This window comes from Sceloporus occidentalis, unplaced genomic scaffold (assembly GCF_023333645.1).
Source record: "Sceloporus occidentalis isolate IW3139 unplaced genomic scaffold, rSceOcc1.0.p SCAF_7, whole genome shotgun sequence".
NCBI classification, from domain to species: Eukaryota; Metazoa; Chordata; class Lepidosauria; order Squamata; family Phrynosomatidae; genus Sceloporus; species Sceloporus occidentalis.
The window spans coordinates 37,820,215-37,834,410 of NW_028316987.1; the positions used below are offsets into that span (position 1 = coordinate 37,820,215).

The 14,196-nt window shown below is 36.9% G+C and overlaps 1 protein-coding gene across 2 annotated transcripts in view; it reads right to left on the reverse strand.

Moving 5' to 3' along the window:
• The window catches only part of BBS9 (Bardet-Biedl syndrome 9), a 259,252-nt gene that overhangs the window by 228,813 nt on the left and 16,243 nt on the right, over positions 1-14,196 (reverse strand). For both annotated transcript variants that reach the window (XM_089532607.1, XM_089532608.1), the window contains exons 6-8: positions 4,636-4,810; positions 3,104-3,185; positions 896-1,076 (exon numbers count right to left, since the gene is read on the reverse strand). In XM_089532607.1, the coding sequence (XP_089388733.1) occupies positions 896-1,076; positions 3,104-3,185; positions 4,636-4,810 (438 nt within the window). The remainder of the gene's footprint in view (positions 1-895; positions 1,077-3,103; positions 3,186-4,635; positions 4,811-14,196) is intronic.

Here is a 14,196-nt window from a genome sequence, read left to right on the forward strand (position 1 = left end):
CCACCTTGACATTAGGAGGAACTTTTTCATGGTAACAGCTGTTTGACACTCCCTCAGAGTGTGGTGGAGTCGCCTTCTTTGGAGGTTTTTAAACAGAGGTTAGATGGCCATTTGATTGTGGGTTTCTGCAAAGCAGGGGGTTGGATTGGATGACCCTTGTTGTTTCTTCCAACTCTATGATCCTATGAATACAGTGGGTAGGCATAGGGGATAGATCACCTTGTTCCTACTCCAACAAACCTATCTGGAGGAGATTTTTTTTAGTAACTAGCTAGCTATTTCTTTGAGAGAAGGTGGTTTTCCCTTCTCCGTGCCCAGCATGTAAACTAGCATCTTTGGAAAGAAATGGTAAGCTAGTAATTTTTGTGTGTTTATTTACATTCAATTCTTGTCTGAGAGAGAGAAAAAATCATTATTCAGAGGGTAAATACTGAGTATGTTTATTTACATGCCTGTCCTGTCTCAACCTGAAATACAGTTGTTAAAACTTAAAATACTTAAAATACATTCCTGATTCATTTTTAGACACTGGAACAAGACCAGTACATACACTTGTGTTGAATAGTATTTTTTTAAAAAAACACCTTAATCAGGCAGACTACAACAAACTACAATATTTTAAGTGTTCACAAACCTTTAGTCACTTACTGCATTTGTCAAAGTATCACTAGGGTTCTAATTATGCATTTGAAAGTTGGAATAATGCTATTGCTTATTCACATAATGAATTCAAGGAACACATTAAAGGCCTGAGCACTCTACATTTCAACAGGAACTTAGAGACAACATTACAAGAAATTATTATTTAAAATATCTAGTATTAGTTGAGATGTTACAATTTGTTAATACCATTCAAATTGGGCTGTATAAAAATCACTGCTTTTGTTTTACAAACCTGAATATGGAAGAAAGCAACTTGGGCTGCGGTCAAGCTTTTTTATGAACCTAATTTGTCCATTATCCTTGAGGCAAAAGAAGTTTCTCTCTCCAAGCACAAATACACTGGAAATAAGTTGACTGACTGAAATGACACATATATCCAGAGCTTGCTCCCCAATATTTAAAACCCAGTCCACCTTAAGAAAACAGAGAAAGAAAGTGTATAGCAGAGTGAAATATACTGTGGAAAGCATGGGAAGTTTAATCTAACTCAGATGAAATGGTTTTTCAACATGAGAAAAATATCACATATTTAAGCTACTTCAATATTCATTACTGGTCACTGTTAAATAAATGCAAAAGCTTACAAAATCCTGTGATATTATAACCACATATCCTCATACAAGTAGATCTAGACTAAATTAATTGAACTTGGGTCCCATTAAAACCAAAGGGTTGTTTTCAACTTCCACCCACAGAACAGACACCTTAGGTAGACTAATTCCCTTTCTCCATCATACCCCCACGTGTGCCCCAAATCTGCAGAGTCCATCTGCAATATATGGTTGGCATGCAGTGGGATACAGGAGAACAGAAGAAAAGGGAAACACCAGTTACTTGGGCAGACATCCACTCACTTAACACTGTACCCAGTGAACACGTTAGTAATGACCTTATTTATTTCAATGACAATTAAGTACAAGTATCCATGAGCCAGAACAGACTGACAGCTTCAGCCAGCTTCAAGCCGGCATGGGGGCATGGCGTTTACATGCACCATACCCCCAAGTTGCCCAAAAGTTGTGCCGACGATTACATGCCAGATGGCTTCCAGACAACTTGGGGGTGTGACATTTAGACGCTACATAGCCCAGGGCTGGCAAAAAGCCATCTCCAGAAGAAAAGGGGTAGCTTTTCTCCGCCCCAAACAGGGGCAGATTTTTTTCCTCTCCTATTTGGGGCAGAAGCTGGCTGGATTGGGGCTGCGTGTCTGTTTGCCATGACCCCAATCCAACCTTAACTGTGGCATCTCCAAGCTGCCCCATCGGGGCTAGATATTTCACTCCTTAGTCTGGATATAATCCATAGCTTTGTTATAATTAAAGTTGTAAAATTAAGCACAGTATTAAAGTGACCAGTCTAATGGGGTGATTTTCATATCTTGACTACAGAATGCTAGCAAATTGAGATTTTGGTTTTATTACTCTGTTAAATTCAATTAAAGAAAGGTAGTTATCCATCATGCCATAAATGTCCAATGGAAAGTAAATGAAGTTAAAGAAATACACCCAAAAGATACTAATTAAAGAAGACACCATCCTGATATACCATATATACTCAACTATAAGTTGATGTCGTGTATAAGTCGAGGGCAGGTTTTGGGGCCAAAAATTAGGGATTTTGATATGACCCATGGATAAATTGAGGGTATCCCTTCCTCCCCTTCTGCAGTGTGGTAGTCTCCTCAGAGGACACCCGGAGGACACCTGAGCTGAGGAAGGAGGGGGAAACAAATGTCTGCCTTCCAAGGCGTTCCTCAGCTCAGCTGTCCTTTCAGAGGACTCCAGAGGACACCTGAGCTGAGGGAGGCGGGGGAAGCAAACGTTTGCCTCCCAAGCCCTTCCTCAGCCCAGCTGTCCCTTTGGAAGACCCCTGGAGGACACCCAAGCTGAAAAAGGAGGGAGAAGCAAACATTTGCCTACCAAGCTTTTCCTCAGCTCAGCTATCCCTTCAGAAGACAGTCAGGCTGTGGAAGACGCTTCAGGGGCAACCCTATTATCATTTGCCCTGTATATAACCTAGAGTTTTTTGGGTCACTTTTGGGGCATAAATTTCTCTATTTATAGTCGAGTATATACGGTAATGTGAAGCTTTTGCTTACTTTTCTCAAAACAGCAGAATTCACTTTAGACAAAGTACTTTCAAAATTTTAAAAAATATATTTTTAAAAAATGTAGTTGCTTCCAACTTATAAAGCAGAAGACTCTTTATGAGGAAAAGAAAAGTCCAATTTCTGGATTGCAAACTGACTGTAGATGCCCATTTATAGTGCAATCTTCTACTTACACATTCAGTAAGTCCTATTAAAACGAATGGGACTTACTCCTAGGTAAGTGCATATAGGATTACAGTCTAAGAGAACTGCATACTTGATATTAAGTCAGAAATGTCTTCAGCATTTATGTGTTTATCACTGACTATCCATATGAACAAGCAGATTTACCACAAGTCTTTTTCCAGAGCCAAGTTTTTGTTGCTCAGTTTCTTGTGTTTCAGCATCTTTTGCAAATGCAAGAACTTCATACCTATTTTAAAAAGAAAAACTTTTAAGTTTTTTAATATTGTGGCTTGCAAGTGTTCCACAGAATTTTTATTTAAATAAAAAAAAATCTGCATTTGTGCTTTGCCACTATAATTCAGTGGAAAACCACTGAATGAATTACAGTCATCCTTCCATATTTGTGGCTTTGATATTTGCGGATTTGATTAATCACAGATTTCATTAATATGTTCTCTCTAGGACTGTCTAGGTCCTCCAGTGCAACTCTGTGGTCAACTTTAACTAAAAGTTGCACTGAAAGACCATTTGTAGCTACTCCGGTGCCATTCTATGGTCAGTGTATGTTGGGCATTGACCACAGAGTTGCACTGGAGGACCTAGAGATTCCTAGCGAATATGGAAGGACAACTGTACAATAAACGGAAAAGAGAGACAAATGGACTTTAGTTAGTATCATATTAATAAAGGTCAGTTTACATATACCAAAGGTTCATTTATAAATATAATATTTAAATTTTTAGTATTTAAATTTAAATATAAATTTAAACATATATTTAGTATTCATGAAAGTAAAAGGGGTTTAACCTGAAACCTACTAGTTAGATCCAACTAGACTAGACCTACTGACTCAATTGTTAACTATGAACCACCGGTTGCTACACAGAAACAGCTACTTGCAATTAATTCCCTTTTCCAACAATAAAGGCAAAATTAAATCATGTTATTACTGTAATTAAACAAGGGAAAACTTTGCTTCTTTTTCTGTTATAATGGTAATGTTTCAATTGTTTATATGGTTGCAGAGGTTGGCTCTCGCTAAATGGCCAAGTAGGAATATCTCATGATTCAAGTGCCTTGTGTTTTACCTTGCGCTTTGTTGTGGGAGTTGACATGACAATAAGAAATATGGAAGGATTATGTTTCATACAACAGGCCAGCATTTTGTAGTATTCAGATGTTTCTTTTTAAGTAACTATGGTGCAGTACAGACTGCCCAAAAAGGACAGCCTGCCAGTGCCTATTTTTCCGCCGGAAGGAAACCTCAGCCGCCAAACAGCACAGCTTTCCACCGGCGGAAAAAGAACCCGCAAAAAGTGGGTTCTTTTTATGCCGCACTTGCAGCGTAACAAGTGCGCCATTGGCACACTCGTTATGTAAGTGCTGCGTGGTGGCATGCGGACGCTACGCGGCACTTATGTAACAATGGTGGCGCCCATGTAAAGAGGGCGCTGTCATTGTTATGCCCTCATCACATACGAGGGTTGCGGGGCGTGTGGGTGCTCCGCACCCCAGGCAACCCTCGCACGTGATGAGGGCGCCGCAAAGGGAGGTATATACCGGGCCTAAAATAGTAACCAACTATGGTTTATGCTTTGGAATTTAAACAACTAGTTATTTGTTTAAAAAATTACTGCAAAGTTCTGGATGTAAAGAAAGGATAAAGAGCAACAGACATATTCAACATCTACACTTACTTAATGCTCTCAACTTGCCGACAGGAAGAAACAGTAATGAAGGAATCTGTCCGAGAACTGTATGTCAATGGACCTGGCAGAAGAAAGCCAGGTAAAAAACGTCCAAATGAATAGCTTTCTTGTTCAAACAGCATAAGCATGCCATCCACAGACTGTATACAGATTAAATCACGGCCTAAACAGGAAAGAAGCAAAGGAATGTAGATAAGGTATTCTATTTTGCAAAAACATTAATCTAAATTATCAAAACTTTACACATACACACGTCTTTACAGAGACAACATGGAATTACTTATGAGTACTAAATTAAACAAGGTACTACACAATTGTAATTATTCATCAAACTGTTTCAACAGAAAAGGAGTTTCACATCCTGAGTGCTGTGATGAAATAAAATCACCATCCTGTCCCTGTCTGTGCTCTGCTCCTAATTCGTGGTCTTTCTGTAGCAGTTAATTTTAAAAAATAAATTGTATTTCAAATCTTTGAAACAGGTTTGCTTTATGAGGTTCAGTATTCTATAAAATAATGAATGAAATGTGCAAAGCATTATAAATCCTGGTATTGACTACCCACCTAACAATGTTTCTTGATGAGGTCACATCACATGCTTTAAAATGCACCCTAATTCTAATTTATTTTCTTCATTATACTGCAGAACTGTAGAAAGACCTGTAATACTCTTTGAAAATATCATATCAGGTCTGTATCCCATTCAATACCATTTTCAGTGCCATGACTTATTTCCCTAACAAATCCCCTATGGAGTTGTGGGATATGTAGTTTTGTGAAGTACTTGGAACTCTGCTAGAGAGGCTGAATCATGCGGTTCAAGAGAGTGAACTAAAGCTCACAAAGCTAGTCCCAGGATTCTGTGGGTTGGAGCCATGGCAGTTAAGGTGGTATCAAACCCACAGTAATTGTGCAGTGTAGATCCTGAAATTTGCAACTTGGTAAGATACCTGGAATTCTCTGCTTGTGAACTCTAGTATCATAGTTTAAGGGGGTGTTTTAGTAGTGCTAAATAGGAGACTGCTAATAAATAACAAATGCTGTAGGCTATATTTCAGAGGAAGAAACCACCTCTGAGTATTCCTTGCCTAAGAAAACTCGTATGAAATTCATGGGGTTGCCATAAGTCAACAGCCAACTTGAAAGTGCATCATGTTCATGCACACACAGGGGGAACGAAACCAAAGGAGACAGACTGATAAATATCAAATAACTGATAAAATGAATTCCTGTTAAACCAAGCAGAATGAAAGGAAATATGCCAGAAAGATTAACAAAACAATGCTATGTCTGTTTATTTAGAAGTTTGCCCATTGGCTTCAAGGGAAGTTTCTCCTAGGCAAGCATGTACAGGACTACAGCCTAAATTATTTATAATATCTAACATTAAAATGTCTACTTTGCTTGAGAAATGTCTCAAGGAGCTTTATTCATTCATTCATTCATTCATTCATTCATTCATAAGAATCCTACTGTACTAATCAATATTTATCTTCCTTAATCATTCTACAGTTGCAATATATCCAGGTATGATACTGTTAATGTAACAAAGAATGATTCAAGCAAATCTTAACATATATGTCAGATCATTCCAGCTCAAACAAGGCTGCCTTTTCAGAGAGAGCAATCCATCTGCCTTATTAAACATATGGTGCATTATCGCAAGGTGTAAAAGGGTGGGTTTTTTGTCCTTTTACTGACTGTTGATCGGAAACACATTCCCATTATAACAAGAGCTTTAATTTAAAAAAGAGCTAGCAGTCTCAGTTAGCAAAATCGTAAATCAGCATATTAAAAAGTATTTCCCTCACATTTGAAAAGAATACTGTTTCTCTTATTAAACATGAAATAGAATAAAACAGCACATTAATCTTGACTTCTAAAAGAAGGTAGCTAACAAATGAAAATTAATCTTTCCATATTAGAAAATACATATATCATTCAAATTTTGCATACAAAAAAACCCCAACAACCCAAAATTAACGTATAGTCCAAAAATATCCTATATTACAACCATTCTGCCCCTCTTGCAAAAAAAAATAACCCTCAGACAAAATAATACTTTTTGCTTTCATAATATTCTATAATTGTACATCATAAAGGCCAAGTATCTCATATCATTAGATTCTACTCCTGTAAGGCCCTGGCTATACGTTTCACTAACAATTTAAATTTGATTATTTTCCCCATCACAACACATTTAATAGATGACATTTTGAAACTAGTTTCATATTTCCAAGTGGTGGTAATTTTTAAGAATTTCCTGTTGCTTTAAAACTCATCCATCTTTCTAGAATATGTAAACTCTGCACTGTTTAAATCAATGAACAAATGCTTCCCATTACTAAATTCAATAATTTTAACAAAATTACTGTATAAAATGTAGAATTCTTAAAGCCTTTTTCAAACAGGCCACTTATTTTGAAGTTATGACTTTCCTAAGGTGGGACATGTTTTTTAAATTATAAAATAGTATATATTGCTTCTGTTCAATCTAGGGGTTATTGGTATATAACATCAAAAACAGATCAGATATATAAGTTCCATACACACATACACACGCTCTTTTACGTAGACAGCCTGTTTTTTAAGTATGAAATGGCTTTACAGTTGTTAAACTACTAGTACTTATCTAGTCTCACAGTTCGTTTTGATTCATTATAAATCTCAGACATTCTGAGATTTAGTGAATTCAGCTTGTTAAATATGCTATGGAAATCAATACTATTTGCTAAAATTAACATATGGTAGATTGTTTAAAGTTCTAGATGCCCAAACATAAGAGTCAAGAGCATATACTGTACTTTCTTTTTCCCAATCACTTGTCAACCAAAAAGCACATTTTCATGTATTTTCTTGACTTACAGTTCCTGGCCCTGAAACAAAGTTTAACTCTAGAACAAGAGTACCTCGTGAATAACTAAACAACTGTGCATCTTAACTGGGCTTTTACATTTTAAAAGAAACTAAAGTTCCCAAGCTCACTGGATCATGGTACAGCATGGAATATATTTCCCACAGGGGTGTCATCCACCACCAGTTTTCTCAGTGCCAGATCAATATATTTTTGTCTGCCAGGCATTTTTAGCCATCTAGTGTTTCTTCTTGTATTTTTATTGACTCAAATTTTACTTGATACAAAATTTGTTTACCCACACACACACACTATTACATTTTTTGTTTGTATGATCATTTTGTTGTTCACTGCTTTGATACCTGTTCATGAAAGAGCAAAACCAATGCATTTTTTAGTTGTGAAAGTACCAATCTGCTGTTAAATATTTTGATATTTTAGGAAAATATGCTTTTATATACAATGAAGAAATAGTTTCTTATGAATAATTGGCTAAACCAATTACTGTGCTTGTATTTATGTAATACAGAGATTCAAATCAGTTAGGTATTATCAACTGCCTACAGGTAGACATACTCAGTAATAATCTCCTAGTTGGCCACCTTCCCATGGGATAAAATCATAGGATTTTTATTAGTGCATGGAGCATGACGTCTTACAAGGATGTAACAGGTAGGAAAAGAAAGTAAATTAAGGATCTGGCAAAAACTTGCTGTTTGGAATTACCATATATACTTGTGTACAAGTCGATCTCATGTATAAGTTGAGGGAAGGTTTCGGGGTCAAAATCAAGGATTTCGATATGATCCATGGATAAGTCGAGGGTAAAACTTAGGAAGCTATAACAAAGGATGGAAAGGGGAAAACACCACTTCCGTCCTTCCTTCTCCTTCTCTGGGCCTCTTCCAACCACCTAACATCACTTCCCTGGTGCTGGAGGAGAGGTTTTAACATTGGGTTGGGGAAGAAAGAAAGTGGAGTTAAATGCAAATCATAATTTAAAACTTCTAATCTCCTCCCTTTGCACACAGAGTAAAGGGGGGGAGAGAAGAATACAAAAGACTGCATTACATTTTTGTAATAGCCAATCATGGTGTATTGGCATAACTGAATGACAATATCTAAAATTATTACACTAAAGTTTATATGTGATCTAAAGATTAATTGGTAATAAATCCAATTTCAAGTTTATATCACTGCCTTATTTAAGTAGAAGCAAAAGATACACTTAACCTTGCAACTTATAACTCAGCTGATAATCTTTTTTTTTCTAACTAGCACCTAATAAAAACCACCCTTGCAAAATTGTGGAAAAGTAAACCTCAGTCTACCTCTCTTATAAGTTTCCTGTTACAAGATTACATGGTTTTTACATATGTTGTACTTTGTTATTAAAAAGAATTCTTTCTCATAACACCTTCTTTGTTGTAAGACTGAAACATGCTTTGCCTCCAGGCTGAACTACAATAAAAGTAAAATGGATTCAGACGTTTGGCTAAGAAAAGCTAGCTTTTCTATAGGCTTTCTTCCCCTTGTAATATTTTTCTTGTAACGATTTTCTACTGTTTTTAAAATACAATTTTTTTATTATATCTCTTTTGTTTTGCTGAATCCATGGATTAACATAAAACAGATGTGTAATTCTGGAAGCCATTTGATATTTTTAAATAACATAAAAAGTATCTGTGATCCTTACAATGCTACTTGTGTTAGATTTTTCAGAGTATCCATAAAAATACTAGACAGCACTCAATTGCCATTTTCTAAAATAGTCTTTTAAAAAAAAAAGCCTGCCTCCTTCTACAGATATCAAGGGGAGGTGGAAGACTGAACTTCTGCTGCAGCCACGTGCCACAGCAGGGGCAAATATAAGGAAGAACAGATCACAGGGACACCCAACTCTGCCCCACATATCAGGCTTATGGTTTTGATTTATGTGTGTTGAATGAAGCAAATCTTTAGAATAGGACTGCCAAGCATATGTATACGACAGAATTTTTTAAATATAATTTTTGTAGGTACCGAACTGCAAAGGTCCAGATGATCATGATTTTATAAATGCAGCTCAACAAAATCTCAAAAAGCTACAAGTGTGCTCATGATAGTTAGCCACCACTATGAACCACTCACAAATCTAGTATCATTGAAAACCTAAATTGCATTGTGGTGTTAACTCCAGAACTCATTGACCTAATATCATCATCATCATCATCATCATCATGCTTTATTTATATAGCACGGAAGATTTGGACAGCACTGTACATATAAACAATAAAATAGATAAGAGTAAACCTGCCCATGGTGTACAGTCTAAGAAATAATAGCATAATACATATAAATAATACATAACAATACAGGAAAGGGTTCAATAAAACAGGCAACAAATTTAAAACATCAAATAGCAAATAATAGTCACACAATGCCTGGGAACGCTTCTCTGAACAGGATGGTCTTCAACTCAGTTTTGAAACTGGTTAAAGAAGTGATGACCCATGCTCATGGGGGAAGGAGGTTCTAGGAGTGGGGGGCAGCAAGTGAAAAGGGACGAATCTGGGACGGGGCAGTGAAAATCCTAGGCTGCAATCTTACAATAAGGGCTTCTACAGACCGGCATGATAAGCCAGGTTCTGGCCATCTTGGAAGCATGGCATACGCACAATGCACACCCCCAAGACATCCAGAAGCCGGCTTCATGCCACCCAGCTGCCCACATAGCAGGGCACTCTCTAGCTGCGTGGCATTTAAATGCCATGCACCGGAGCACCATAAAGCTGCGGTGGGACATGGCAGAAAAAGCTGGCTTTTTGACAACACAAAAGGGAGCAGCATATTGCTGCTTCTTTTTGGGCTGGCAAAAAGGAAGGTTGGGGCCACAGTGTGCACAGCCCCAATCTAGCTTTACTAGGGGTGGTTTCAAGCCACCCCTTTGGGGCAATCTGTTTCACCTCTTATTGCACTAAAATCAAATCAACTTAAGATACAGTTCAAACATCAAATCACTGATTATGACTAGAGGAAATCATAACCATAAGTAATGATGTGCCCTTCTACAGAACAGATCCAGTACGGATATGCTGGCAAAATGGATTGGCTTAACCGATAGTTGTACAGTATCATCATCTAGTTATTTATTCCAGATGCTGTATAAACAATGTATAAACAACGTGGAAATAATTTATCTGATCTCCAAATTCCCAATATTGGCATTAAGCCCTAATATGGAAAATGAAAAACAAATGGATATGATAAAATATATAGTACAGTCAGCCCTCCATATTCACGAATTCTTTACCCATGATTCAACCATCCATGATTTGAAAATATTTTTTAAATGCATACATTTCAAAAATCAAACCATTTTATATAAGGTTTATATAAGGTTTACTATGCCATTGTATTTCATGGGACTTGAGCATCCAAGGCTTTTGGTAGCTGGGTAAGGGGTATGTCCTATAATCAAACCCCAGTGGATATCAAGAGTCCAGTGTATAAGATAGTTCAGCAACATGCAACAAAACCAAAGACAATATTTATAACAATAAAGATGTTCTAATTCATACATAAGCATAGTCCTTTGGAGTTTTCACTAGTCTTTTGGAGCCAGTGAGCACAATAAGGCTTTAATGAGACTGCAGTTGACACACTTACCAAACAGTCATGGAAAGGGAGCTTGTCTATCCACAAAGTGGCTACTCAATTTGAAATGAAACACTCATTTAACTATAAGATAGAGCTGGCATCCAAGTTCCAAAACAGAGAGCCAATTTTCTATCATTGTAGTTTACTACTTTAAAACTGTTCGTACAGAAACAAATTGATAAAGAGACAAGTACACAATGGCAAACCTCCTCTGAATAAATCTTGCCAAGAAAAGCCTATGGTAGAGCTGCCTTAGGATTGTCATAAGTCAGAAATGAGTAAAAGGCACATAACAGCAACAACAAGAAACAAGAAACAAAGTACATGACAGATACAGGGCCTGAATCCAAATATCAAGTCACCTATTTTCTGCACCCAAAAGGTATCAATTTTACAGATAACAAGTTGGTTTTCAGAGAAGTACATAATCATATCAGAAAGCTTCCCATAAAAAACTCACACACATGGAGAGAGAAAGAGAAACAACAGTAACAAGGAAAGACATGTGTACACACATGCATACATCATGAAAGGCAGCAAGCCAGCTAACACATTACCTCACTGCCTGGCACTACCTCCACCCCTCACTGCTATCACTTCACATTTTACCCTTTTCTTTCTTCTGAGCAGCCGAACAAATGTAAAAATGATGCATTGTTCTACTGCTACCTACTACTTTTATGTTTTTAGAATGCTTCTTAACACTAAGCTATTTAAGCCTTGAGCAGTGTTTTGCTTCTGCTTTTATTGTATGATTTTTTGCACATTATTTAGGGGATGTTGGTGGACCAAAAACCAATATTTTTATACTTTGCATCGGGGTAGGCAAGCTTTTTGAGCCGGGGGCCGGGTTGCTGTCCCTCAGACAACTGGGGGGGGCCGAAGCCAAAAAAAAAATAATTAAATATTTTTTTTAAAAAATTAAATAAATAAATAAACCAAGACAAATGTAGGACAACATTTTCAAATGGTGGACACTTTTTTAAAAAAAGTGGAGGACAGGCAAAAAAATTTGCTGATTTTTTTTAAAAATGTTAATATAAATGCATGTTTCTGAGGCGTCTATAGACAATTGCCCCCCTTGCCCCTGCGCTAGAGGCCAAAGGCCCCGGCGGCAATCAGCGGCAGGACTGGGCTGGGGCCGGTCCCAAGGCCTTGCCGCAGGTTGCCTACCCCTGCTTTGCATGAATAAACTTCCTTATGTTAGCAATGCTGACTCTGGGATAGAAACAGTTAAAATCAATTTCAGTTGGAATTTTTTTAAGCGAAGGGTCAATGTGATTAAATTTTACGAAAATCCACTCATGTTTCCTTTTTTCCAAAGCCTAAAACACAGACAAGATTGCGAGTCAATTCATGATGGTATTTTTCAGTTTCATTCTGATGATGCTTTTAGTGCAGATGTTTTACTTAAATTTAAATGGCAACTTAACAAACTCAATAATGTAGTTATACTTGCACTGTGCTGGAAGCGTTAATGACATCCTCAGAGAAGCTGAGATGGTAAATGTCTGTTGGAAAGTACTAAATTTAATGTTAATGAAATCAGAATTAGAATAGAGTGGAATGGAATGGAATGGAATGCAGCATTAGATCGTATTGTACAAACCCACCAATAGAAAATTGTCCTCACTTCAATAATTACAATTCCTTGAAATTTAAAACTTTCTTTGATTCAGCAAAAATTGATGTCTCTGGTATACTGCACATATTTATGACTACTTAGAGAGAAGAAGCCTGTCTACTTCAGCCAAAGGTTAGCAATGTAATACTGATAATGCTTCCCTGTGACAAATGTGGGCACATTCAGTGAATACACCTTTTTGATTGGGTGTATTATAGAATATCAATTTTGTACTGCAAAAATCTTTTATAGTTGGAGATACACATATTCTTTTCTATTATCTCTCACAGATATGGAATATAACTAATGGTCAAGAATGGTTGGATCCTGCATGATGTTATTGTTAGCAAAAAAAAATCTTTACTCTAAGGCTGGAAATAGAAACACTCTCCACCTACTGTTCAATGGTCAGAAGATAGTACTGCTTTCACTACTGAGAATGTATAATTTACAGATGCAAATTTAAGAAAATTTGTTTTTGGAAACAAGATCAGTTTATGTTAATTTATATGCCTGGTCCATGTTCATATGTACTCCCTCATAACCCTTTTTCTTCTTTTACTGTTTTTGTTTTCTTTGTTATCACACTTTTAAAAATCCAGTTCAAAAAATCAAATAATGTAAACACAATTGAATGTAAATATAATCCTTTTTAACATAAATGAAACTTAAGTAATTTTTGTATCTTGTCACTATTAAATACATGAAAACTTTTCACTAACATTTTCTGTTTCTGTCCTGACCAGTCTCTCCAACAGAAGTGTGTATTTTAAGTTTTAAAAGATAACACATAACTTCAAATAACATACTTAGGTCCAAAACACACTGCAGAAATAATCCAGTTTGAGACCTCTTTAACAGGAAAGGATCAAAATTCAAAATGACCTGAATAGATTAGAAAGCTGGGCCAAAGCTAACAAAATGAATTTCAAGACAGAGAAATGTAAGGTACTGCACTAACAAGCCCAATGCGATTTTAGGCTGCATCAATAGAAATATAGTGTCTAGATCAAGAGAAGTAATAGTGCCAATGTATTCTGCTTTGGTCAGGCCCCACCTGGAATATTGCGTCCAGTTCTGGGCATCACAATTCAAAAAGGACATTGAGAAACTGGAGTGTGTCCAAAGGAAGGTGACTAAAATGGTGAAGGGTCTGGAAACCATGTCCTATGAGGAATGACTTAGAGACCTGGAGATGTTTAGCCTGGAGAAGATAAGGTTAAGAGGTGATATGATAGCCCTGTTTAAGTATTTGAAGATGTCACATGTCACAAGCTTGTTTTCTGCTGCTCCAGAGAACAGGACCAGGAACAACGGGTGCAAGCTACAAGAAAAGAGATTCCACCTCGACAATAGGAGGAATTTCCTGACAGTAAGGGCATTTCTGTGGAACACACTCCCTCGGAGAGTGATGGAATCTCCTTCCTTGGAG